The sequence below is a fragment of the Chenopodium album genome, chromosome 7 (genome assembly GCF_948465745.1).
Source record: "Chenopodium album chromosome 7, dcCheAlbu1.1, whole genome shotgun sequence".
NCBI lineage: Eukaryota > Viridiplantae > Streptophyta > Magnoliopsida > Caryophyllales > Amaranthaceae > Chenopodium > Chenopodium album.
In genome coordinates this window covers 2,188,442-2,215,079 of record NC_137840.1, presented here as the reverse complement: position 1 = coordinate 2,215,079, position 26,638 = coordinate 2,188,442, and the positions used below count along the sequence as shown (strand labels likewise).

Sequence of the window (26,638 nt, the reverse complement as noted above, 5' to 3'; positions counted from 1 at the left end):
TTTGCAAGGGAACGCTCGCATTTTTTTTAAGAAAATACCATTTTACCCCTAGCTCATAAATACGAAATTTTCACTCAACGACTCACATTTTCACTCTTCACTCTCATTTTATCTCTCTAACTCTCTAAAAATTTTAAAAATCAAATTTTGAAAAAAAAATAAATTTTTTTTAAAAAAATCAACCTTCATCAACAACTACCTACAACCACCTACACAAAGGGATGGCTGATCCAAGGTGCATAAGGGTGACTTACAGAGGATAAAACTAGGGAAAATTATCAAGTGGACAAGAAATCGCGGTATATAGAGAAGGAAGTTAGGAACTGAAATGAAATGAAATTAAGCTGAAGAGAACAACCCTTAATACTACGTAATTTGTGATGAGGTCTTTGTCTAAATTGAATAACGTGCCCTTTGTTGTTGACAGGCTAAAGTCGTAATCACCCAATCAAAAATAATACCTAAATCCACGAACTATGTAGATAGGGAAGAAGGGTCGAACCACAGGGAAACGAGTTAATTTATTCCTAATTAATCAAGAGTAATCTAAATTATCAAGTAACCAATTTGTTGTTGTAAAAAGGAACTAAACTACGGAGATCAAGTTTAAGGAGAAATTCAATAATAAGGAAGCCTAGGGTCACATGTTCACCAATAATTAATAATCCGGGATAAAACAAATAAACCAATAATTAACATTGCACATATAACATGATTAACAGGCTCTCGTAATTAATTAATCAACAAAGACCTAATAGGATCTCGCAATTTACTAAGTCTTAGTTCCTATTGAAAATAGCCTTTAATATCAAATTAACATCTGCTCGATTCATCAATTCAATACTGCTATACTTTTACAATCAAATCACATATGCTCGATTCATAATCTAATTATAAAGAATTAAAACAATTCAATAAGAAATTATCATGCAATGTCAATAATCAATGGTAATAAATTAGCCCTTCATATTAATTACGGATTCCCCAGAACCCTAGAATTAAACTACTCACACATAATTGAATCTAAACTAAATAAAGCAATTAAAGGAGACATGAATGAAATAAAGAAATAGAAATACGGAAATTAATAAAGAGGAAATGTTACCAAAGTTATCGTAAATAAGGAGTTGAATAAGAACAAAGTATGGAGTTTGTAGAGAGAGAGAAATAAACTAAGTAGAGAGAGAAAGTCTAAAAGAAGAGGTGCTAAGCAAAAGCATTAAAATCGTACTTATACAATAATCCAAAATTACTCCTAATTAGAAACTAAGGAATCGCCGAAGATGCCTCCCCAGAAACACGCGCCCGATTAGGCCCGCCTTTTTCTTCGCCCTCTTGTTCTGGGCATCCGCCCGATCGTGCCTAGTACTTGCCTGATCGGGCCCGGCTTCACCTTGGAGCTTGAACTTCGTTTAGGCCTTAATTATTACTTAGCCCAATCCGGATATCCGCTTAGGGGCTTTAACCACTCGGTCTAATGCTCGTATTTCACATGTCAAGCCCTTAATCACTGGCTCGATGACTCTAACCGGCCTTGGGCTACAAAAAGCGGTCGTGCTCCTCCAATGTCCGTAGTTGCTCCATGAAAACTCGGGAAAATGCTCCAAAAGTGCAATTCCTTACAAAACTCAACCAAAACTACGAAAACACTAGAAAACACCAATTAGTAATAAAAGTGGCTCTAACGAGCCAAAAACACTGTCAATTATGACCAAGGGACGGGGGTAAAACACCATATAAAATAGACATATTAGTTGTGAACAAAAACATATAGAAAAGCACAACATGAAGGTCGAATCTATGTGCCAACGTTCTATACCATATCACCTGAGAATTCAACATAACTAATTAGTGAGTGTTAACCTCACTTAAAACATCATTATTGTACATTTTTTTTATTTGAAGAAAATTAGACGGTGAATTAATTAATGGACAAAGTGTCCGAGAGTACATAAGGTGAAATACTCGGGGGACAATGATTCACCCAAACTTGTTCTACATCGCTAGGAAAAAGCTTAGGGCTTGTTTGGCATTATGACCCCCACTGGAGGCAACCATAGCCTCGGAGGTCTCGAACAGGGTAGCCAGTCCACAAGACTCCCATAAGAGTCTCGTATCTCAATCCCTGGCGATGTACATCTTGTACAAATCGCCCAAACCATCACAGCCGGAACTGTGATAGCGCGTCCTCCCGACCGTGATGCCCCATCTCACCCTCTCAGAAATGTGGTGGACGGGGGCGAAGAACAGGGTCCGCGCATCCCACTCGGGAAGTCGACCAAGCGAAGTAGAAGGTGTGACGTCATCCTCTACAGGCTCATGCTCCCGTCGGGTGTTTCGGGACCGTGAACCCGAGCCTCGCTGTCTAGCCATGCTACATTGTGCAAAATCATCATGAATTAAGGTTCTATAGTATCTAAGGTTCGCCTAGCCGCATGATACTATGTTCGCAAAAAACAGAGTACGTAGTACTAAAACAGAGCACAAATTCAAATTGAGCATATACGGCATTTTTCAAGCAATCACACAATTTCTTGAAACACTATAGTGATTATTGTGACAAATTGGACAAGAGTTGCTAGCAAAAACATCAAGAACAAGTGACATTGTTCTCCACGACCTCAAGAGGTCCAACAATGGCAAATCGCTCATTTCTTCACCAAATTGAGTCAAACAAGTCTCAAATTACTCCCAAGGCAGTATATAAACATAATCAAGCAATTTCATGGCATAAAAACTTGACAAACAAAGCAAATTGAGCATTATAAATTTCGAATTTACATGAAATTCGTGAATAAACATGCCAAAAATTCATGAAAACCAATGTGAGTTTGAATAAAACTTACATAGATCGGGAAAATAGATGAAAAGAGCTTTAATTTGCAACGAATTTGAGTGAATTCGGTTGAGAAACAAGCAAGAACCGAGTAATTGAAGTTTTCGGATTTTTTCGAGCAGTTTCGCGACGAGCAAGCAGCGAAATGAAGAAGAAAGGGGTATTTAAGTAAATCCCCGTGCTGGCGCCAAGCCCTAGGCATTGGCGTCAAAAATTAGGCTTGGCGCCTGGCGCCAATCTCAGCGCCTGGCACTAAGGCTAATTGTGTGGCGCTGATAGCTTTTCAGCGGCGCCAGAACACCCAGCCACTTGGTGAGGTTGTTCTACCTTTCTGCAACATATTTTTGGGTTCCTTGGTACGCCAGTTAGCCCCTCTAAGCAATTTGACATGATTTAGTAATCGGCTTGATTACGTAAAGTGATCGACCTGACACTAGTAGAATAAAGCAATTGGCCACCGGTTCAAAACCCCCCTATGCCACCGGTTTTGAACCGGTGGGCATTTGGGGGGTGGCAATAGTCTAATGCAAAGCCACCGGTTCAAAACCGGTGGCAAAAACAAGTATTGCCACCGGTTAACCGGTGGCAATTATGCTTCCCGCTTTTTTTTTTTTTTGATATTACATATAAATGCCACCGGTTAACCGGTGGCAATAACATACTTTTTTTTTCGGCTATTTGCTACAATAATAATAATTAAAAAAAAAAAAAACTCTGTAAAATATAAGGCAAATAACATCACAATCAATATAAGAGCGCAATGAAATATACTCACATTTATATTCAAATAATAGATTGTTATTGTACAATAAAAAAAAATTACAATGAAGTATTAAGTACAAAAAAAATTACAATGAATTATATAGTACAAAAAAAAAATTACAACATTAAAAAAATAACAATATTCCAAAATGAAAGTCTTGAATCCAACATCAATTAACACCTGCATCAATTAAAACCCAGAAATTAATAAAACTCAAAAAAAAATGTGAAAAAAACCCAAAAACTCATGCATGTATACGGTCACCCGCAAAGGATGAAACAGAAAAAGAAAAGGCTTCAAAAAAAAAAAAAAACAGAAAGAGAAAAGGATGAAAACCCAAAATTTTCGCCCAGTGAAACCCAGTAAATTCGAAAATCAAATAACCCAAAAATTTCGAAAATTAAATAAACCCAATAATTTCGATTATCAATTAAAAACAGAAAATTTTCGAAATAAAAAACCCAAAATTAAAACAGAAAAATTTTGAAATCAAAAACCCAAAACCCAAAAAACAGAAAAATCAATTTCGAATTCCACCAAAAATAACAAAAACCCACCCACCATAACCATAACCACCACCAAAACCACCACAACCCATGAACTCCACCAAAAATAACAAAAAACAAAATAAAAGTAAGAAAAAATAGAAATTACCTCGAATTTTAGCAAAAACCCCCGAAATTATCTTGAATTTGTGTTATAAAGGTCTAATTCGACCATGAAAACTCTAGATCTAGAGTTTTCATGGTCGAATTAGACCAGAAAACCCATATTTTCATCACGAGGAGAGAGTAAGTGCGACAATAAGCTTGATGGTTAATGGCGGTGGTTGTTGATGCGGCGGTGGTTGTTGTTACGGCGGTGGACGAGCCGAACGAAGGAGAGAGGAAGATACCGCGAGAGAGGGAGAAGATTAGGGTTAAGGAGAGAGAAAGAGAAGAGAGATCAGGAGAGAGGAGGAGGTCGACGAGAGAGATTCAGGGTAGAGAGAGAGAACAGAGAGGGGGAGTAAGAACGAAGGAGATAGAGAGAAGGAGGAGAGCAGGAGGAGAGGTGATAGAGGAGAGAGAAGATTAGGGTTAGGTATATAAAGGAAAGGGAAAGAGAATGGTGGGCTTTTTTTATTATTATTTGATTATTGCCACCGGTTCAAAACCGGTGGCCTTTATCATTTATGCCACCAGTTCGGTTTGAACCGGTGGCAATGTACATATGCCTAATCCCGCCCATTTATTAAGCCACCAGTTTTCAAAAACCGGTGGCCATTGAGCGGTGCCTTTTTCAATTTTTCTACTAGTGTGATGAAAGATCGTCTCACTTAGCTTAAAGCGCCTAAGCATTGGCTCATTAGCAAAAGGCACCGATATAATGGTTCAAAGCAGTAAAAGGCACCGATATATAGGTTCAAAGCAGCAGAAGCACCGACGTATAGGCATAGCGGAAGCAAAGTTCAGGCGAACTTTTAAAGATCGACAGATGGAGGTCTTCGGTAATTTCCTTAGGAAAATTATTGCATCAAATGAGGATGGCTTCAAGAGAGGATATCCTCGACGACATTCCCTATCTTGCGGAGAGTTGTCGCAAACAACTGGAGGTAATTTCAGGTGAAGTTGTCTTCGATCATGTTCCCTTAGTCATGGAAGATGGTAATAATGCGGATGGAGATTGTTTCAAGAGAAATAATCTTCGATAGTATTCCCTTGGACGTGGAATATTATCAATGCGGATGAGATTGTTTCAAGAGAAATAATCTTCGATAGTATTCCCTTGGACGTGGAATATTATCAATGCGGATGGAGATTATTTCAAGAGAAATAATCTTCGATAGTATTCCCTTGGACGTGGAATATTATCAATGCGGATGAGGATTGTTTCGAGAGAAATGATCTTCGATGATGTTCCCTTGGACGTGGAATATTATCATAGCGGAGGAGGATCATTTCAGGCGAAGCAATCTTCCAATTTGGAAGCAGTTACAGGCGTAGCAGTTTTCAAGCGGGATGGCATTCTCTAGCTTGCAGGAGGTCATCAAAACAACAGTAAAGCGACAGCAGTAAATCGGTTACTTTCAGAGACGTGTGCTCGACGGTGTAAGATACGCGTCTCTTAACTCTTTTATCTGTTTAACTAACTCTAGTTTTGCAGGTATCGGCGTTACAAGAGTGATTTAGGATCGCAGAACGTTATGAATCATTCTCCGTCCCTATCGGTACTTTGGCTTTCGTTTTCGAAACTCGCGTTTCTCCAAACTCAGCCAAAGTGGGGGCTTCTGTAGACACCCATTTGTGTCTCCCCAAAACCAAACCCAGTGATGAGTACCTTTCACGTCGAATCATAATCGAATGAAGCGAAAGTGTGGAAAGTCTAGTGTTGCGGACATTTTTAATTTCTTTTCTCTTCTCTCTGTTTTTGAAAACTTATTTTAAGAAAACAGCCAATCCAGTTTGGTTGGTCCATGATATGGGTCCAATAGTAGTGTAGTTGGATGGGGCTTGACAAGAGCTTTCCAACGATATATTATAAGCCCAATTCCGATGAATATTGAGGAAGTTATGGCCAATTTACTAAACTGGGCCCGGTTTGAGCTTTATATACGGCCCAATGATCTAGGGGAGGGCCTAATATGATTTATCATTCCTAATGCAATTAGGAGTGGTTTTAGTCTTCTAGATTCTTCTAGAAGGTTCTTTTCATTCCTAATTCAATTAGCATTGGTAAATTGACTTTTGTTGACTTTTCAGAGTCTTAATCAAAATCAAATAGCATTTTTGAGGAAATTATATGATTTTATCCTCCAGTACGGCAAACTTATCTGATTTTCGAAAACGAGTTAAAACCAGGCTTGGCGCCTGGCGCTGGTGTTGGTGCCTGGCGCCAATTAGACAGGGCTTGCGCCAGCTCTGTTTTTTGTGCGTCAAACTCTGTTTTGTCAATTTTATCTTTTGGCTGATTTTATCTATAAATAACGTATTAAAAACTCCGTTTTCATACATCAATTCTCACGAATTATCATCTACAATCAGTTTTCATTCATCATCAATTCTCTCTTGATTCTTTCCTTGCTTTTTTCATGCAAAATTCCGCATTCGCAAGATCTAGAAACACCTAGCCATATTCGAAGTTGCCTTCGCCCTAGACGTGAAAGGTTTAATTTCTGGGGGTTTGGTCCCAAATCTCTCTTTCAATTATTTAATTTAATTGTTTGATTATTATTTTCCTTGAAGTTACTAACGCGTGTATTTTGTTATTAGAAAGAGGTACGAGGCATCAAAGTAAGTACTTTAATGGTTTTAATTGATATTATGATGTAGATATCATGTTTATATTGTTATTATGATATTCCTAGTATCATGTCTAGGGTAATTTTAATATTAAATATGATTCCTATGATGCTTCCTATGTTTTTCCTAATATTTATGATTGTTAGTATCATGTTAGGGTTAAAGATTTGATTTTTATTGCTTAGTGACATGCTAGGGTTTGTTATTAATCTTGTTAGTATCATGCCTAGGATCTTGCTATTATTATGCTGTAATATTAACATGAATATGATTATGATTATAATTGTTATAATTTATGATTATTATTCATGATATTATTTATTTATTTATTATGTTGCTTGATATTTATTTTTATTGCTTGATCACACCTTTTATGCATGTTTAAAGGGAATTCGGTACTTGTAATCACGCTTAATAAGATAATTAATAATCTTGTTTAGGGTTAATGTGATTAAAATTCAAGTGATCGCCAATAATAGATTTATTTGTGCATTAATATTCAATCAACATAGATTAAACAGGTTTAGGGTTAATCCTATTGATTGCATGTTAATTAAAAAGCGCACATGAATACGATCAGAATAAAGTAGAGGCCTATTATTAGGGCAAGTTCAATCTCTTTTAGGTTGGATTTGTACCATCATCCCCGAACCCTTATTTGGTTCATGACCTTATGGAGTTGACGATCTCTTGGATCGTTAAGGGGTGTAACCTTCACCTCGTGAACGGTTTACAAGTTCCTAAAACTTGTTGGTGACTCTTTTGCTCTATCTTCTTCCCTTTTGGACGTCACCGTACTTTAGTGTATGATCACAGTGGAGTTTAAGCTAGTGAGATTAAAGCTTGAAATCTATTCCCTACAGTGTATTACTCGGGCCAATAATCGCTTAATCTTGAATACCCAACAGACCCAAACAAGACACAGGCTCGGACCGGCAACCCATCTAGCGCAAAGCCTTGCAAAGTCTTCACACTTTCAACCCACAAACAACTTCTCTTCTCTCTCTCCACCAGTCCACCAGCACAGCCGTCGCCCTCCGCAAAAGTGTGCTGCTTCAGTCACTTCACAGCCATCACAACCACCACTAACTCCCTTTCTCCGACGATCCCCACTTCTTGTGTCGTCTTCCCAACCTCTTTTCTTCTTCTGCTATTGCCCTGCAAGGTAAGATTTCCGATTCCTGAATAATCAATAATCTAATTTCATATTTTTCATGTTTCTTCCCTTTTATTCTTGTTCCCAACTTCTATCATTTTTTTCTTTTTTTTTTTGTTAAAGATTGTGTTTTTCTATAATTTTGTTCTAAAACCCCTGTTACATTTCCTTAAACCCTACTTATTCTTGTGTTAAATTAACCAATTATACTGAAAACCCTACTGTTTTCTATGTAATTTGGGCAATTATACTAAAAACCCAGTTGAAAATTTGATTCAGATGGCTTTTTCTGGGGGTGCAAGGCGCTCAATTGGGATTATTTGCAGCAAAATGCGATCTGGGCATCATGGGTTTTCGACCATTGCTGTCAAAAGAAATTGTTCTGGCACAATTGTTGATGATGTTCAGTTTATTATGGGGTTTTCTGGGCTGTTTTTGAGGAGATATTCTGCTGCATCATCATCTGATCAGATGGGTCTTATTAAGCAGCTCAGAGAAAGAACAAGTGCTCCTATTAAAGATGTTAAATCTGCTCTAGTTGATTGTAATTGGGACATTGGTAAGGAAAAGAACTACTTTTGATATTAGGCTGATGTTTTCGAGGCGCTGTTTAGAAGTTTTTTCGATGTTTGAATTTATAATGTGATTGTTTTCCTGCAGATGCTGCTCAGAAGGAGCTGAGGAAACGAGGAGTTTACCTGGCTTCAAAGAAGTCGTCCCGAGCAGCCACCGAAGGTTTGCTTGCCCTTGCTCAGGATGACACAAAAACTGCTATTATTGAGCTGAATTGTGAGACTGATTTTGTTGCAAGGAATGATATATTTCAGTACATGGTCAGTGTGAGATCCTTTCAGCTTTCACTGTTCCCTTGGTGTTCATAGTGTTTGTAATTGTATCAATATTTGGAAAACCTTAATTATGCTGATCTTGCATTCGTTATGCTAATCTATAAGAAATATTGAAAATCTCAGGTTGTGATAGAACAGTGAGTCAGTGATGTCTAAGGGGATTGATACTTTGGAAGTGATGAAGAAAAAATTTCATATAATTCTTGAAAAAATTTTGCTTTGGATGCATGCTCGTGTCTTGTTTTCCTCCTTTCTTGTATTGTTTTATTTGATATATTCATCTTATAACTTGGTTTCATTTGTTTACCAATCTCTCAGGCTTTATCTCTAGCAAAGTTGGCATTGTCAGCCGAGGGTTCTTCTCAGCAAGTAGCTGAAGCCTTTCCAGTGACACTTGAATATTTAGAGGTCTGAAATTTGCTCCATCCTATTGATCTGCTCTCCAGTTATTCATTCTTGTCGATATATGGCGATTCATTGTAACATGTAAATGATCCAGAGCTTGAAGCTGAATCTAACCCATCCAAAACTAAGCGGAGAGAAGAGTGTGCAAGAGGCAGTTGTTGAGCTGGCAGCTATGATGGGGGAAAATGTCAAACTAAGGAGGGGCTTTGCATTGTCAAAAACTTCACCTGGTGTCATTTCTACATACCTTCATTCAAGTCCCCAATCAGGTAATGTGATTCAGTTCTGATTTACTGCTCAAAGAAACCTGTATAATAGTTGGACAGAAAATTTCTGATGAAATCTTGCAATTGATACAAAAGATTGATTATTTTTTAGTTGTGATATGCCTTAGAAAATAGTCATGACTCATCAGTGCTATGCAGTAGGATTGTTTTGCTAGAAGAATACTTTGGACTAATAACCAGATAATAACTAAGCTATTCCGACGTCTTCATTCAGGCCTGGGTCGTATGGCTGCAATTTTATCTTTACAAGTGGAGAACCCAAATGTTGACTTGGCTGCCCTACAACGTGTTGGATCAGAGTTAGCTATGCATGTAGTAGCTTCCAAACCCTTATTTCTCTCAAAGGAACTTGTTTCCTCTGATGCCTTAGATAATGAACGTGAAATTCTCAGATCTCAGGTATTGTATTGGTTTGCTTTGCTGATGCATATGGTCGTTTATTATCACATGATTTTGTTTAATCTGTAATAAACTAGGGTTGTCTTTGTTGTCCCGTCTACTTATATTAGGACGTTGAGAAGCTATTGGTTCTCTTTACTGGCATTTCCGTATTTTGCTTGGTTCAAATGCAATTAGATTATGTCGGCATTGTCAATCAATCCAACTATGGATAGGTCAGAAGGAGTTACAAAATGGAGATTCAATTCATGTTTGATGCTTATCTTGATGAAGTATTTCCTCTATCAATTACATACTACTAAAAGCGAATCTTAAAACACACTTGTCAATGTATTATTAAAAAATTTCCCTCCAAAAGTACCTTCTACAAAAATTATTGTTACTTAAGAAAAAAAATTATGACATAATTTATTTCATATAAAATATAAATCTTTCCCTAAAAGATTAAACTATCCATTATAAGTTTATAACTATCACATGTTTTTTTTAAAATATTTTCTCTTACATGCTTTTATTTTTAATATACTCTATATTATTTAATACTCAAGTTATTATATAAAAAAAATTATAATAAAATTGTCCAAAATATTTAACAACCGTGCATTGCACGGGATTTAATCTAGTTTTTAATTAATCACAAAAATTGGATTGGCAGTTCAAATGCAATTTTTGTATATATATATATATATATATATATACATAAAGTTTTATTTAAAATGTTGCTGTGTTAGTCTTAATTTATATTTTCAAAATATCAACTTTTTAAACTTGTTATTTATAGAATATGAAAAATATTAGTGTTCAAAGTTGTAATTGTTAACGAATGGATTGGCAAGCATGAACCTTCAATTGTTGTAATTGTTAACGAATGGAGGAAGTATAATGGAAAGAAAGCTTGTAGACATCAGTCCATTTTTCCTCTTTTAGTGATTATCTTTAGGATAGATGCTTCTCATGAAGAGAATGTTATTGCGTTACTGCAATTACCCATTGTGTGCTTTCCTCTAAACCCTTTGCCTGTGTTTTTCTTATACTACTTACCCTTTACTGGCTACTTCTGCAAAGCTATCTTTGTTCTTTATATCCATTGTGTTTATGTTGCTTCTTCTTTTCAAGCTAATTTTTGCATATGGATTAATTGTGACAAGTATTCCACCTAATGTTTGTTAATCTATGAGATTGCTTTCTGTTAACACAGGCAGAAGCATCTGGGAAGCCTAAGATGGCCATTGAGAAGATGGTAGAAGGACGAATCAGGAAATACTTAGAGGAAGTGGTTCTTTTGGAGCAAAAGTATGTTCTTGATGATACAGTCAATGTGAAGGTTAGTTAATCTTGTAGAAGTACTTGGATTTGGGTTTTTGTTCTTTGCCCTACTGATTGGACTTTCTTACTAACTGTAGCCCAGAAATGCATTATTTGCTTTTGCATGGAATTAATAGGATTGTGATGTTTATCATTTTGCATTTTTTGCAGACTGTTTTGGATAATCTGAGCAAGGAAGTTGGGTCCCCTGTAAAGATTGTAAGCTTTTTTAGGTTGGCAGTCGGAGAAGGAATTGAGAGGTAAGAAGTCAGAACCATTCCATTCCTGAAGTTTTTCTACTCTGATAATCTGATGTACATTTACTCATTCTTTGTCATCTTTATTCAAGGCGTTGTGCCTGTATGAAAGTAAAATTGCTGATGTAGGATAGTATGTTGTTACATGTCTAAACTAAAGGAGTATGGCTTGTTATTCTTTGGGTGGTTTGCTAGGATTTGCCAAAATGTTGAATCTAAACTAACTTTTCTTGTGTTACTTCCCCTTAAAATATATATACTTTATTTTGGATGTCCCAAGAAATCTAATGCTTGCTTGAAAAATTCATAAAGGAACATAGTCATGTGAGAGCTTGTTTGATTTGTCTCAAGGTGTAACTTTCAAATATCAAATATTTGTATTTTTTTATAATACTTGTATAAAGATAGTAACATTTGAATGTGGGAACCTTGCAAAAAGTGAAACAAGGCAATAAAAAAGAATTCAATGGTGTAGTAATAGTAACGATTAAAATTTAATGTGTCACAAATATAAATGATTATTGGGTGGCATGAAAATTAATATAGGAGACATCATAGTAAACAATGTATCCATAATTCATTTTGTTATTGTTGTATATGGAGGCAGTATTAAATGATTGTATGTAATGGTCAAAATTAGTAGAAATATTACGCGGTACAATCTTTTTGGGACAGGGGATTAGATCCCTAGTAATGTACCCCTTCCCATAGTTCCCAACGATGGCGAAATTAGAAAAGGAATACATTACATGCTTGGTGTAAGCCTTGTGCTTTGAAATCCTGTTCCCTTAAGAAAAAGTATGAATAATATATAATATTGTGAATGAATAGAGGGTGTGGATGGTGCAGTGGCTTTTGTGATGACTCCCGTACTTGTAAAAGGGATGCTATTGGTACAAATCTGATTATTGTCTGCACATATGGCTCTTTTCTTTGTATGGCTCTATATACCTAGGCAAACCAACCTTCCATTAAGAAGAATTGTGCTATGCTCACTATAATAGTACCGTGCTAAACCTTAGATTGCTATGATGTGGTATATAATATGTCCTTACTAAAGTGGGTCAGGCATTGCCATGGATAGGGCATCTAAGGTTCAAATCTTTTGAAGAGAGTCTAATAACCCATCCTATTTTTGGCATCTCACATTGGCAGAGGGATATTTGGTCGTTGATCAAACACCCTAAGGCCAAACAATATTTCTACCCTAACCAACCTAAGACAAGTCTAGGGCAAGTAAAGGATCGTATCCACAAATAATTGGGATTTCTCACCTAATTATCGAAACTAAAGCAACCACATCATCTAAACAAAAAACCTTAATCAAGATGGAAATTTAGCTAATCTCACAAGAGAAGACTCACAACATAACTTCATCTTTCAATGCAAACATAAGAAGTGAAACACGAGCAACAAGTGGTCTTCAAATTATACATGCATATAATCAACTCTTGAACTATTAATCAACCACCCAAATAAACATGCAAGCATCCAAAATTATTTAACCCGTGGCTTGGTTAGGTTTTCACTCAACCCCTAGCTAAGAGACTACTCACACATCATGGTGAAGAACAATATAGCTTCAAGTTGTAATTCTAGTATTAATTTAACAATTTGAGAAAGGTGATAAGAAGAAGGTAGGTTGAGCATGCAATAAGAATTGAACAAGATTAAAGAGAAATTAACAATTCAAAGCAAGTAAAAACAGAAGATAAAAAGAGATAGAGGAAAGAGATTACTAGTGGAGCTTCAAAGTTGGAGAAATTGATGAAAGTAAGAGAACAAACTTCAATTAATCTACTATAGTGATTGAGTTTGAGAGAACCTAAACTAATTAATGAGAGCTCTAAGCACTAACTAAGAGATAAGGGCCTAAGAAAAAGAAAAAAAAACTCGTACAAAATAAGCCAAGGGAGGTATTTATACCCATAGGCCTAAAGAGTTACATAGTAAAATCCGCCCAAAAATCGGGTTTCACAGCAGTAGCTCCCACTTTTGGCTTGTATGCATGTCCGCTCCTTGGGTGATCTGAATGGGTGTGCGCGCACACTCCAAGAGGGATGGTGGCTTCCTTTACTCATTTTTGCCATGCTCAAGCCTCAATTCTCCCATTGTACCTACAAGGATGAACAAACACACCAAGAGGGACGACAAGGCCAAAATGACTACAATTATGTACGAAAGGAGTTAGAAAGGAATAAAAATGGGGAAAAATACTGCAAAATCTAGTTGAAAGAACCACATAAAGTGGACAAATATTCCATGTATCACGCATCCTTAAGGGGCCACTCAACAATGAAAGGAAGTCTTTGTCGTAAGGTGCTTTAGATACTGTGAACTGGAAAATAGGAAGAGGGGGGGGGGGGCTTTTTCATTCACAGTCTTGTGGCACCACCTTCAGACGGTGTCTTCCTTTCATCGGCTTACTCTTTGGACCTACCTTGTACAGGGAAATTTATACAAGATGAAAGAAAGACTCTGTAGAAAGATGGTGCTATAGGAGGGGCTGACTTGTTTCTGCAGAGTCTTCCTTTCATTGTTTTACTCTTTGGACCTACGTTGACAAGGTAAATTTATAAGTGATGAAAGTAAAACTATTTTGATGGGTGGTGCTATAAATACTGTGAATGAGTTCTATGATTAAAATGGCATTGGATTTCAATTATATAGCCTTTGGACTTACTCCACAATTTTCTTTACATGCCTTTATTTTGTACACTATGTGTCCTAAGTGAAATGTGATCAAGAGCAATTCAGCTAAAAGATGTGAAGAGAGCAGGATCTAAATGACTAAGCTGAAGATAATCTTAAGATACTAACAAAATGGATTATTTGAATGGTCATAGGCCCTGTTTGGTAATTAGTTGGTAGCTAATTAATACAACTGATTATATTAACTGGTTTGACTAGTTGGTTACATTAACTTGTTAGACTAGCCGGATGGTTGTGTAAAGGTGTTTGGTAAATACATGTTCTAGTGCATGTAATAACTAAAATGCCAATTCTTCAATAAGCTAACTTTAGAAAGCTCCTTTTTTTTTGAGCTTTTTTCAAAACGAGCTTTTAGAGCCCAATAAACTATTTGCCAAACACTCAAATTATCTTTTTCATTTGGTCAAACCACTAAAAAGCCTCAATAAGCTAAAAACAATTTTAAAACTTTACCAAACAAGGCTATAGTCCCCTAAGACCTATAGAAAAATTGTTGAACTTATAGAACCTTCAGATTGTGCGATTACTCTCCCCTTTCATTAGATAGAGAAGATCAGTCAGATTTCACAATCCGCTGATTGACTTATTTTATTTTCAAAAGGTAGTATATATATCACTTCTTCAGAAAAACTACTTTGTAAGAAAATTGCAAGCAACCACCTTTATAATATTTTGTTAAAGCAACATTAAATCTCCAACAAAAAATGATTACATTTCTTCCATTAATCATTATATAATTCAAGTGTTCACAAAGAGTAACCATCACTATTTGCCTTTGGTCGGCAAAACTGTTAGATGAGGGTGAACTTAAGCTATTTTTTTGCTTAAAGTTAGGATTGCTGTTTAAAATGTCTAATAGGGCTGTTTTTACATTGTAAAGTTATGTGGATTATGTTTTCAAAATTTGATGCATGGTGTTTATAGCACTATTTGTTTTCAGATAAATATCTCAAATTTGAATGATTTAAAGTCAAAGAATATGTCAATTATTGGGTTCATTGTATATGGAAATCCTAGAGGAGATAATGAAGATGCATAACAACATTGGACCCATTGTATCGAGTTTTTAAATGGATCTGATCAATGGCATAATATTATGTCAATGAATAATCTATGCTTATTTACCTGTCCCCTTTACACAAAATTCTCTCTCATCCTGTGCATGTGTTAAAGAAATGTTCTGCTTGATTGAGCTCATTCCTATGATAACCCCTGACAATTTGGTCATGTATATCATTAATGCAGTTCAGAGGCAAGTGAATCAGAGCAGGTGGCTCAGACTGCTTAGGATTTGCTTATGGGAATGTCATTTTCATTTTCTTTTTATGGTATTGGACATACCAATGCTCGAGAGTTCATAGGTAAACGCAACATGTAGATTTTTTGGATATTTTTGTATCTAATTATCAAGCATATATTTTTGTACCCACAGTCGAATAAAAATATCCCTTGCGGGTTAAAACTATTAGACATGCATATACTGATTTGACATTGTGGCCTTGTTTATCAGTCCATGGCCACTTGGAATGCTACATTTTTGAAGCAACAGAACTTAGAAGATTGTTGATCTCTGCTTTGCTTCTAGTAATCTTGATATACCTAGTTTTTAGTTACTATTCCTAGTTATTTGGTTAACATGCATTTTAAACACGAATTTAAAAGTTTATAGGAAGTGGAAATGTCTTATATCTAATGGTGGAAGTTGCTTACCTATATGTTCAATCAAACCGTTCATGGCTTTTATTATGGTTTGCAACTCCTTGGGAGTTAAAAGACTCGTGAAAAGTCTTACTCCCTACATCCAACCGAATTACTGCCTATACAACACTTTAGGTGAAGGGGGTTAGCCTGCTATTGCTCTAACTCGGGCTGGGGGTTGATTCTTACTAAAAGTTCCTCCTCAGCCTTCTCCCACTCAGCGCTTTCAGCGGGAGAAGTTATGTAGATGACTAAGTTTAGTATGATAATATCAATTATGTACACAGCAAAGCATATCTATTAGATTGAATAACTATCACTGATAATAACTTTAATCCTTACTCCTTAGTCTGTAGATTATAGTCTTTAATTCACATAATATTTGCACATAGGAGTGGAAGAAGCAATATAGTACAAAACCAGAAGTAACCCTGAGAACATAAGAGGAGGAGAGAGAATTTCTTAGTGGAACTTGAGACTAGTCAAGATGTTGTTGTTGACTGGGTCGGCCAAGTGGTCAAGAAGGTTTTGGTATGGACCAACACCAGTAACTAAACCCTGTACAAAGTAACCCAAGATAGCCAACATAGCCAACCTTCCATTCTTCACCTCCTTGAGCTTAAGATCCTTCAAAGATTTCTCGTCCTTGCCGAAGCCCAATGGGTTGAAGATAGGTCCGCCGGGGTATGCTGGCTCACCAGACCCAGCAAAGCCCTTCTCTAGACCCAAAAAGTATTGCTTGCCCATGGACCCTGGGTTGTACCAGTCTTGCAATCTCCTGTGCTCGGCAAAGCCCATAAGTGCCATCTCAAAGACAAACAATGTGAATGGGTCAGCCCAGTAGTCGTAGGTGCCTGCTGGTGGGATCACCCCGGTTTTGAACCATGGGAGGGCAGTCTCTTCAGGGATCAAACCAGCTTTTCCGAGGATTTCTGGGGCAATAGCACCCACTGCTCCAAGCATTGCATAACGGCCATTGATGATCTCACCATAGGCTAACCACTTGGGCTCGATGAAGCCACCGGTTCCTTCTGGGTCTGAGAGACCTAGTGGGTCGAACCCGTAGTCTCCTGGAAGACTGCATGTTTTGAAAGCAATACCATGTTAAGATAGATATATATTACGTGAACAATAAAAATTATTAGGAGACTAAATAATCATGCAAAGCATCATTCATTATAAATAAAACATAATTTACCTGCCATCCAAGTAAGCAAGGCTCTGCTTGGATGCAAACCAAAGGGGTCTGTTTGCATTTTGCTGTCAACAAATTCCAAAGTGGAAAAGATCAGATCAAAATGGTCAGCTACCCATCATAATATTATTATCAATTCTTTTTTTTTTTTTAGGAAAAAAAGGGAAATATTATGAAGATAATTTGATGATTTGACTTTTCATTTTATGGTGTTAAAATTATTCCTACATAATTTGAAGTTTGGATGTGTTTTCCAAGATGAACATGTTTCCAAGTAGTATGTGCTGCCTGAGAGTATTTTGTTTAATCATAATTTAATCTAGTGTGTGTGTGTCTTTTTTTTTTTTCTTTTTTTTTTTAAAAAAAAAATTAAGAAAAATACTCATAAATCATTTACTCTTAAAATAAATTATTAGCTTCGATTTTTATTAGTTGCACCTTTGGAATTTTTTATATATCTCACCAATAATACCCCAAAGTTGCAACTAATAAAAATCGGAGGTAGTATAAAGTTACCATATGGGACAAACTCTTAGCATGTCCATTGTAAGTTAAATAGTATAATAAGTCCATTAAGATGATGAAATTATAACTTCCTATAAAGTTCTATCAAGAACAACCCTAGTTAAGCAAGTATAAGAATGATCAAATCATCATACACCAATTGCCCAAAAAGCTTTATACTTAAATTCTACTAGAAGATGGCAAAATTGATCAATGCTATATCTGATATAAGCTAAATTCAAATTCTACCAATCGTTTATCATTCAACATACTTCTACGTAGTACATCATGTACGTTTAAAATTTGAAACCGACAGTAATACCAAACAAGCCCTAATTTCTAAAGTAGTGTAACACACCTTAACGGGTGGAGTAGAGGCTGCTCTGACAACGAAAGAAGCCCTCCTTGAAGAAGAAGGAGCAACACCAGACCTAGCACCTAGAATCTGTCTTGCAGTTTCCACTGATGAAGTCAAGGAAGATGACACCAAAGCTTGTGTTGCCATATTTTAACCTCAAATATGATCAAACTATTGTTCTAGTGATAATATTATTAGATAAGTTTGTACTGAATAGAGTAAAACTCACTCTATTCAGTTTGAGATTATAGAGATGTGGTTCAAAATCAAGTCACAAAAGAGTGGAAAATAAGAGTGGCAAACAAATAATAAGTGGTGGAGATAGAAAGACAAGTAAAATTGGGTGAGATTTTATGAAATTTTCAGGTGGATATTGCTTCTGAGGTGGCTTTCATTTTTGCTTGTCTCAATATCTCATTATCCAACTAGGATTCAACATGTGGCATCTAACATCTTGTGTTGGATAATAGACGATATTGCCATTGTTTTGCTCTTGATTTCCTTCATGGCCCCCCATTGCCACGTAAGTTATTATAGGCCGAGGAAATTGGATTTTTTTTTTTTTTTTTTTTTTTTTTTTTTTTTTTTTTTTTTTTTTGAAACATAGTTATGAAGTTTTTTAAAGGAATGGATACCTTGCTTCCTTTGAATTTACTTGATTAATAGTCGTATTGGTTCAATTTGTATGATTAATCTTGCACCATGATTTACTAAGCGTCCTTAAAATATAATAAATTTAGATAAATAGGGACAATTATTTTACATATAATTCTACTGACAACTAATATCACAACATTTTAAGATAATATACATGACTATTACTCTCTTCGTTTTTAAATACTTGCTTCATTTTTCCATGCGCGGAGTTTTAGGAGAAATTGAAGAAAGTAATAAAATATGGAGGTAGTGGGGTTGGTGGAAGAATAAAAAATTGTAAAAAACAAAAGTAGTGGAGAAAATTGAAAGAGAGAGAATATGTAATTAATATTGTTGGTCCACTTGTTGGGAGAAATTAATTAAATATTGTAAAAGCTTTTCAAATAAGAAAATGGAGCAAGTATTTAAAAACGACCGGAAAAGGAAAGTGGAGCAAGTATTTAAAAACGGAGGAAGTAATTCTATTTGTGAAGAAGAAAAATAAAACAAATGGTGTGATTAGGGATGGCAACGGGTCGGACTCGGAGCGGATTATGCTAAATCCGACTCCGACCCGACAGGAAGTCGGAGGTTAAATCCGACATCCGACTCCGACATCCGACTCCGACTCCGACTCCGATCCGACTCGACTTCGAGTTTTTTTTTTCATTATTCAATATACTTTGAGATGTTGGGCTATTTGGGCCTTTACAACCCATACCCAATGCCACCATGACCCACACATAAATCTACTATCTATTGGAGTCGGAGTCGGATAATCCGTTAAATTCGGACATTTGTCGGAGTCGGATTTTTTTCTCGGATTTTTTGTAGGATCTGACTCCGACCCTCCTCCGACTCGGAGTCGGATTATTTTAACGGAGTCGAACTCAGATTACTTTTTTCTCGGATTCGGAGCGGATATTTTACCTCGTATCGGGGCGGAGTAGGGTCGGATCCGGACTAGATTGCCATCCCTAGGTGTGATAAGAAAATCCAAAAGGGTAGTGCATTGCATATTTGCAACCGCAGAAGCTGTGGTAGGTTGGGGAACTAGATCCCCCACCTAAACCGTAGTCTTACTCTTAGTCTTGTTGGGCTGATCCATTATGATGGGCTGATAAAGATCCTTAATCCTCCTCCAATAGGAAGTTGGTCTAGGATCTCATTTTAATTTGTGCCATCAACATGTTATGCATTAAGATAACTTTTTTGTGCATCATTGTTGATTTTAAATTTTTAATTATCAATTTTGTCCTTGCTATAGCAAAGACATTAGTCTGTTATATGGGACCTTTTCATTTAATAGACTAGTTATACAAAATCACGCTTTTTAGTGAAAATACACAAATAAAAATAAAATTATGAAGTTTTACTATAGTAGGAAGCTAAGGTCATGTTCTTTTGAGCTATATTAGACTAAAATGAAACAAAAAACTAACTTGAACTGAACTAAACTCATCTGAACTACAATCATGATCATGTAATACTACAGCAATAAAATGTGTTTTAAGTTTGATTTTAGTATCATCAATAATTATATAAGAATTCTAACCATTTAAGCAACCTTATTAATTGTGATTTCATGACTACTAATATATTTATGTTGGCGGGTGAGTGTTTATCTTTATTAATTTGAATTCTTTATTAAATGATAAGTTCCACACTATAGGTAATTAATGACTTCACTACATTGCTAAATTTTGATGAATTTACTTATACAAATGTCAACTTATTGATAGAAACAAATTTGTGGTTTCACAAAATAATGTTATCTTTGTTTTGATTATGTCATAAACTACCGTATACTCCGTATTATGTAGAATTTGTTATATACACCCGGGTGTACAGTACAGGCAACTAATCTAAGGTTAATTTTTGCTCTTCATTTGTTGAAAAAATGAAAAATAATTATCAAAATGAGAACAAATATACATGGGTGTACGGTACACTCGGGTTTATATAATAACCTCTCGTATTATGTTTATGGACAACAATTATTAACTTTTTTTTTAATACATATATAGATGATAAAGCTACAAAACATGGATATTGTTCTCCAAATATAAACTACTTAAAAGGTTAATTTTAAACACAAATCAAAATGGAATGAATTATGCAAGTTAAAACCTTTTGAATTACTCATTGACTAAAAAAAAGGGTCGAATTTTCCAATTTACTTTTATTGTGATTTTAAATTAGCAATTCGGGGCATTACTAAGATCACACACTAGTTAATTTATAACTTAACTACCAAATTTCTCAGTCATAAGATTTACTAGGTATCATTGAATCTATGCTAGGGCACATTGAATCTATTTTAAACTCAGTTACACCAATCAACCTCATTAGAGTCCTGAGTTAACCAATTATACTCGAACAACCTTTAGGATCTGCAGGCAAGAGCTCCTTCTGTAACCATCTTCAGCTTATCCTTTACCCACCAAATTTGCTTCCAATTCTAGCTGCAATTTGAAGGATACTTTAAGCCATCTTGCTTCTTGCTTTTGCAAACAAATTCCCAGGCTATAGGAGGGGGTCTAGAGTAGACAGTTTTGTCATCCCAAAGATAGTTTATACACGCTGCAACCACCACGACCATCCTAAACATATTTGATTACGGCCTTTATTAAGGCAAAAAAGTATATCATAATAAATTATTGTGAGACATTTAAAGTTATGCCTTAGCTTCAAATGTAAGGGGTCACTTGGAAAAAGTAACCTTAGCTTAGTCTTGTGATATAAATTCTACATATTACCATATATTGGTATAGTGTCCCTACTAATTAAGGTCTATTGGGTTCAACTTATTTGATTGATTGCCTGAAAGGCTGAAGCTATATTTACTTGAACCATAAAGAACTTATTTGTCATAAAAAATGATTATTTCGCATGATATTGTCATAATTTTGTTCCTTATAGAACACTCATTTTTTCATGAACTTGTTTAATTTAAAGTTTATGGAACCAATTTGCTTGAAAATAAATCAAAATAAGTTAGATTAAGATGAAACATATAAATTATCCAAATTGGAAGAACAATACAGAGATTAGACTTTGTAATGTCTTGTTAGCCATACTTTAGGTGCATAATTATCCTAATTAAAGTATTATATCTTGACAGTTCATGTCCCAACTCCCAACTTAATTGGCTACCTTAAATGTGATCTACATTGGAAAGATTTGTTATAATTCATGATAAATGTAAGGTGTCATTAGTTGGAGATATATTAAAAGTGTTACACTTGTTGAGGTGTAGAGCGAAGGCAATGAAAAAAAAGAAATTTATAAAATTGTTGGTCTTCTCAAAATACTGATGAGATAAAATAATCAAATCAGAATCTCATGAATTTTATTTTTTGGTGGCCTGAAGATTCCAAAATATCTTGATTCACAAGGTTCAAGGAATCATGATTATGCCTAATTAACACCAACAATTTTGAGTTAGTTACTTAGTCAATAGACAGTTGTACAAATTTTTTCTTGATTATAATTGGTAGATGAATTAATTATTACTAATGGATTCACATGTCTATAGAATCTTTATTGATTTTGCACGACATATCCCATACTTTTGGTACGATTTTGGAGATGCAACTTTTTTATAGAGATAAACAATTGTATTAAAATTAGGATTTTTTTTGTAAATTACCACTCAAAAATTTAACATGTGTTGAAATAACCACCCATTTTTGTTGAAATTAAAAATAACCACCCTTATTTTACAAAATTGTAGGTTTTACCACCCCTACCTATACTCCGGCCAGTTTTTCGATCATGTGCCCCACAGTTTCATTATGAAGAACCCTAATTTTCAATTCAAGTTAAATTGAATGAATCAAACCACGATTACATCATTAAATTCCTAATAAAATACATTCCAAACAAAAAATATCGTATAACTTGAATTCTAATTCATTAAACATTGCAAAATAACTAAAAAAAATAAAAATTAAGTGCGATCTTCAATTACCTTGCTGTACAAATTGGTGTAAAAAAATTTAAGTGCGTTCTTCAAAGGATTCACTTGTCAATTTGCAAAACTTGGAGTAAAAATTGGTAGAATTTGTGGAAAAAATGAAGAATTTTAAGTTTGGGACTAGTTTGTGAAACAAGGGAGGAAATAATCGAGAAACAACTTTTATAAAAATAAAAAACAGCTGTTATGTGGGGCCCATGCTCGAAAAACTGGTCGAAGTATAGGTCAGGTGGTAAAACCTATATTTTTTGTAAAATATGGGTGGTTATTTTTAATTTCAAAAAAAATGGGGGGTTATTTCAATACATGGTACATTTTGGGGTGGTAATTTACAAAAAATCCTTAAAATTAAGGAAAATTCGACATTCGCTACAAACGAAAGCACCTTGTGTCATATTTGCTACCCGTTTAATTTTTTATTTTACTTTATTACCACCCAAATTCCCTAACTATATATTTTACTACCAGATAACGGTTTCTATCAATTTTGATGTTAACTGGGGCCCACTTTATCCATCACCACACCAATTTATTAACCTACACCACACTAACCACTCACCAATACTCCCCTGCTCCCAACTCCTCACGCAAACACCTTACTAACCTCTGGCCAGCCGCACCTCTAGCATCACCACCATTCACACTAGACCTGGCAATCCTGATCCAAACTCGTTGACCCGACCCGAATGACCCGACCCATGACCCGAAATTGACCCAATAACATTGACTCGAAAATAACTCGAAACTCGAAATTGACCCGACCCGACCCATATCCGACCCGAAAATGAAGTTGACCCGATCTTGACCCAACACCCGAACTGACTCGACCCGAAGTTGACACTACTCGAAATTGACCCAAAGTGTTTAACCTGAATAGACCCGATACCCAAAATTGACCCGAACAGACCTGATATTGAGCCAAACAGACCCAAAACCAGAAATGCCCCAAACTAAAATTATCTTATAATTGAACAAAAAATGTCTTGTGCCAAAAATAACTCAAATTGTTCATTTTCAACCGTAGCTAAGCTCATAAACTGAAATATACTCTCTAAAAAATTGTTGATTTGAGCTTGATCCACAAATGAAACAACCCGAACATATTTGACTTGACCCGAATATACTTGACCCAAAATTGACCCGACCCGAAAGTTGACCCGACCCATACTCGACCCGATACCTGACCCGAAGTTGACCCGAAACTCGAATCGACCCGATCCGACCCATACCTGACCCGAATGTTAGCTGACCCGACCCAGACCCGACCCGGCCCGAATGCCCCATTTGCTAGGTCTAATTCACACCATCATCGACATCACATCAAACTGCTGCAATTGCCACCATCGCACCCACAACAATGAACCACCGCTACTCCCTTGCTCTCTCCAACATCACCAAGCTCATCCCTCACTTCAACCCCAACCGCAACACTATAGCGAACACCACTTGTTGTCGCCTGCAACACCACCGTAAGAAGCGCTGCAACACCCCAATAATTCTCTCTTAAAACCTGTAAATACCCTGAACAAAATCCAAGAGTATTACTGGCGTGCTACCGCCACGCGTTCAAATGTTAAGGCTATATTAGAAATTAGCAGCGGAAAAACTAACTCAGTTATAAATAAGTTTCAAAACCAATAACCAAAACCAAACTAAATTAAATATTACAAGTTGGAACCATTAAGGCCCTTATTCAAAACCCAAATTAGTTAAAATAGTATAAAATGAAATTGGTTTTAATGAATTCAAAAGTAAGTAGCAAAATAAGTAGTGAAAAGTAACCAACACTCCACTCAAAATCCCACAACCCTGATGCGAATGCTGCGTATGTAAGAACCTGTGGTTAATCTGCTCCCCAATATTACAAGTGTAAAAATTGGATCGTCACAGGGTCATTGAAAGGCGAAGGCCATGACCAAAGAAAGACACACACAAAAGCACGCAGTCAGCAAATCTGAGTACATACAAGCTGCGAAATAAATTAAGAAAATACCTAACATGCTACTAATAAATAAGCACAAGCATCATTAAATATAGACTCAATTCATGACTCGATTATCAAATTTATTAAGACCTCACTAATTGATATTGACTGACTCATTTATTTAATTCATTGGATTTAGCAATAGACAAGGTTGTCCAACCCATGTCCCATTTGGAACATCAATAAAGAAAAACCCCATGCCTCCTTTCGGAAACATCAATAAACACCAACGACCACGGGCGCGACTCCGTGACCATAGTTAGTATGAGATCTCACCTAACTCCTAGTTTTAAAAATATATTTGAAATAGGAGACTCGTAGAACAGACGGCCTCGATAAAAGTACACGGCTAATACCCCATGTACCCCAACCCCTGATTGTCATTACTCCAGATGTGCACCAATCCAGAGTTTTATTGCTCATCCATCTTGCACTTTACGTGATTTACAGGTTTAGATTTGGTGATGACTCATATACATTATAATACAAACATTCCAAACACAATTCAACAAAACATGGCAAATTCCCAATTTAAATTCTTGATTTATTAGTGACAAACAACATTTATTAATTATTCCTTTACTACCTCGGTGTATAAACACCTTGAGTGCATAAGGCACCCCAAAACCTTAACCTCGTCTTATAAGACTTGAATTCCTCCTTTACTCATCCTGTTTGCATAATCATGAATGAGTAATAATTTAATCTTTACACTAATCACATACCTTTGCCTTTAAGCGCACCTTGCATAATTAGAGCACAAATAATACTTGCATTATAAGCTAGTGCACATCATTTGAAATTCACAATGTATAACCAAACAATTTAACCCAGTCAATCCTATACATGATACTAAGTTCTCGATCCGTCCTTAAACATGCACCTACAAGCAAGGTTTCGTAACTTGTACGTACCTTGAGCAAACGAATTGGTATGCCACTTTACTAACTAGAAATCACATTCAATAAACTCCTCTCCTAAGCCAAATAATAACATCTCAATCAATACCCAATCAATTAAATTTACAGCAATACTAACTTACTTTAAAACCTTCAAAATTCAAATCAAACAACACTTTAAAACCTTCCTTTTAGTTAAAATTAAAGGCTTATATATAGTTCTTTAAATTTTCTTCATAAAAACCTTAAAATACACTCTTATACATGAAATTACAGCAAGTTCAAAGTCTAATAAAAATCTGAAAATTGTATAAAAACCCCTAATAATCTCCCTTTTTAATGGGTGATTAAACCCTCTTTATAAAACATCAAAAGTAGTACTTAGAAACTATTTCCAACACTTAAAACTTCAATAAAAACATATATTTATGCTTAATTAACTTTAAACATAATTAATCTTATTAATCAAACTCAAGAATAATATTTTAAGTATAAAAAAACTTCGTTAAAATAAAAAACTGCCCGAAAATCATATTTAGAGGCTGAATTTGGCCACGAGAGGGTGGTGCCCATTACCAAAGGTAGTGATTCTTTCTTAAAACGTTGTTTCCACATGGAAAACGCTACTTTTTTTTATCAAAATCGGATGAGTTCAGAATCTGATCGGGATTAATATTAACGAACGAAAATCTAAAAATTAAAACACGAATCTACGTGTTCAAAATAATCTGGAATTAAGTTAAAATAATTAGTAGTTATAATCACCAAAATTTCAAAACATCATTACTATAAAAGCCCTAAATCAATTGTTCATAAAAACCCTAAAATCATGATTTTCAATAAATTGAAACCCTAGGTTTATAATTCATAAAATATGAAAATTTATAACATAAATATAATCTGAAATTTATAATCTTTATACCATTAAAATATAATTTGATACTAAAAATATAGTCTTTACACTAAAATCAAAACCCAAAACAATTAAATTAACATTAAGCAAAATAATGAAACAAAGGAGGATGAAAATAAGACTAACCTTTTTGTGTGGGAAATTTTTGGAGATTCATGGGGTATTTATAGGAGAGAATTATTGTAGGGTAAAAAGGAAGATTGGGCCTCATAAAAATAATGGG

At 35.4% G+C, this 26,638-nt stretch overlaps 2 protein-coding genes across 5 annotated transcripts; one reads left to right on the top strand and one right to left on the bottom strand.

Moving 5' to 3' along the window:
* The first annotated feature begins 7,778 nt into the window (after nucleotides 1–7,778).
* LOC145638791 (elongation factor Ts, mitochondrial-like) lies at nucleotides 7,779–15,816 on the top strand. 4 transcript variants are annotated; one of them, XM_081689825.1, is made up of 9 exons: nucleotides 7,779–8,045; nucleotides 8,299–8,595; nucleotides 8,697–8,869; nucleotides 9,203–9,292; nucleotides 9,384–9,558; nucleotides 9,791–9,975; nucleotides 11,174–11,299; nucleotides 11,452–11,540; nucleotides 15,495–15,816. In XM_081689825.1, exons 2-9 carry the CDS (start codon nucleotides 8,316–8,318, stop codon nucleotides 15,535–15,537), a joined length of 1,161 nt encoding a protein of 386 aa, XP_081545951.1. In that variant the 5' UTR covers nucleotides 7,779–8,045; nucleotides 8,299–8,315; the 3' UTR covers nucleotides 15,538–15,816. The 4 variants fall into 4 exon arrangements, with proteins under 4 accessions (XP_081545951.1, XP_081545953.1, XP_081545952.1 ...); XM_081689827.1 differs by having other exon boundaries at nucleotides 7,780–8,045; nucleotides 8,316–8,595; nucleotides 15,500–15,816; XM_081689826.1 differs by lacking the exon at nucleotides 15,495–15,816 and adding an exon at nucleotides 13,987–14,065 and having other exon boundaries at nucleotides 7,780–8,045; nucleotides 8,316–8,595.
* Nucleotides 15,817–16,267: 451 nt separating this feature from the next.
* Nucleotides 16,268–18,333, bottom strand: LOC145638792 (photosystem I chlorophyll a/b-binding protein 3-1, chloroplastic). Its single transcript, XM_081689828.1, has 3 exons — nucleotides 18,005–18,333; nucleotides 17,146–17,207; nucleotides 16,268–17,025 (listed from the first exon to the last, which is right to left on the bottom strand). The coding sequence occupies exons 1-3, from the start codon at nucleotides 18,149–18,151 to the stop codon at nucleotides 16,410–16,412; spliced, it is 825 nt and encodes a 274-aa protein (XP_081545954.1). The 5' UTR covers nucleotides 18,152–18,333; the 3' UTR covers nucleotides 16,268–16,409.
* Between the last annotated feature and the right edge of the window lie 8,305 nt (nucleotides 18,334–26,638).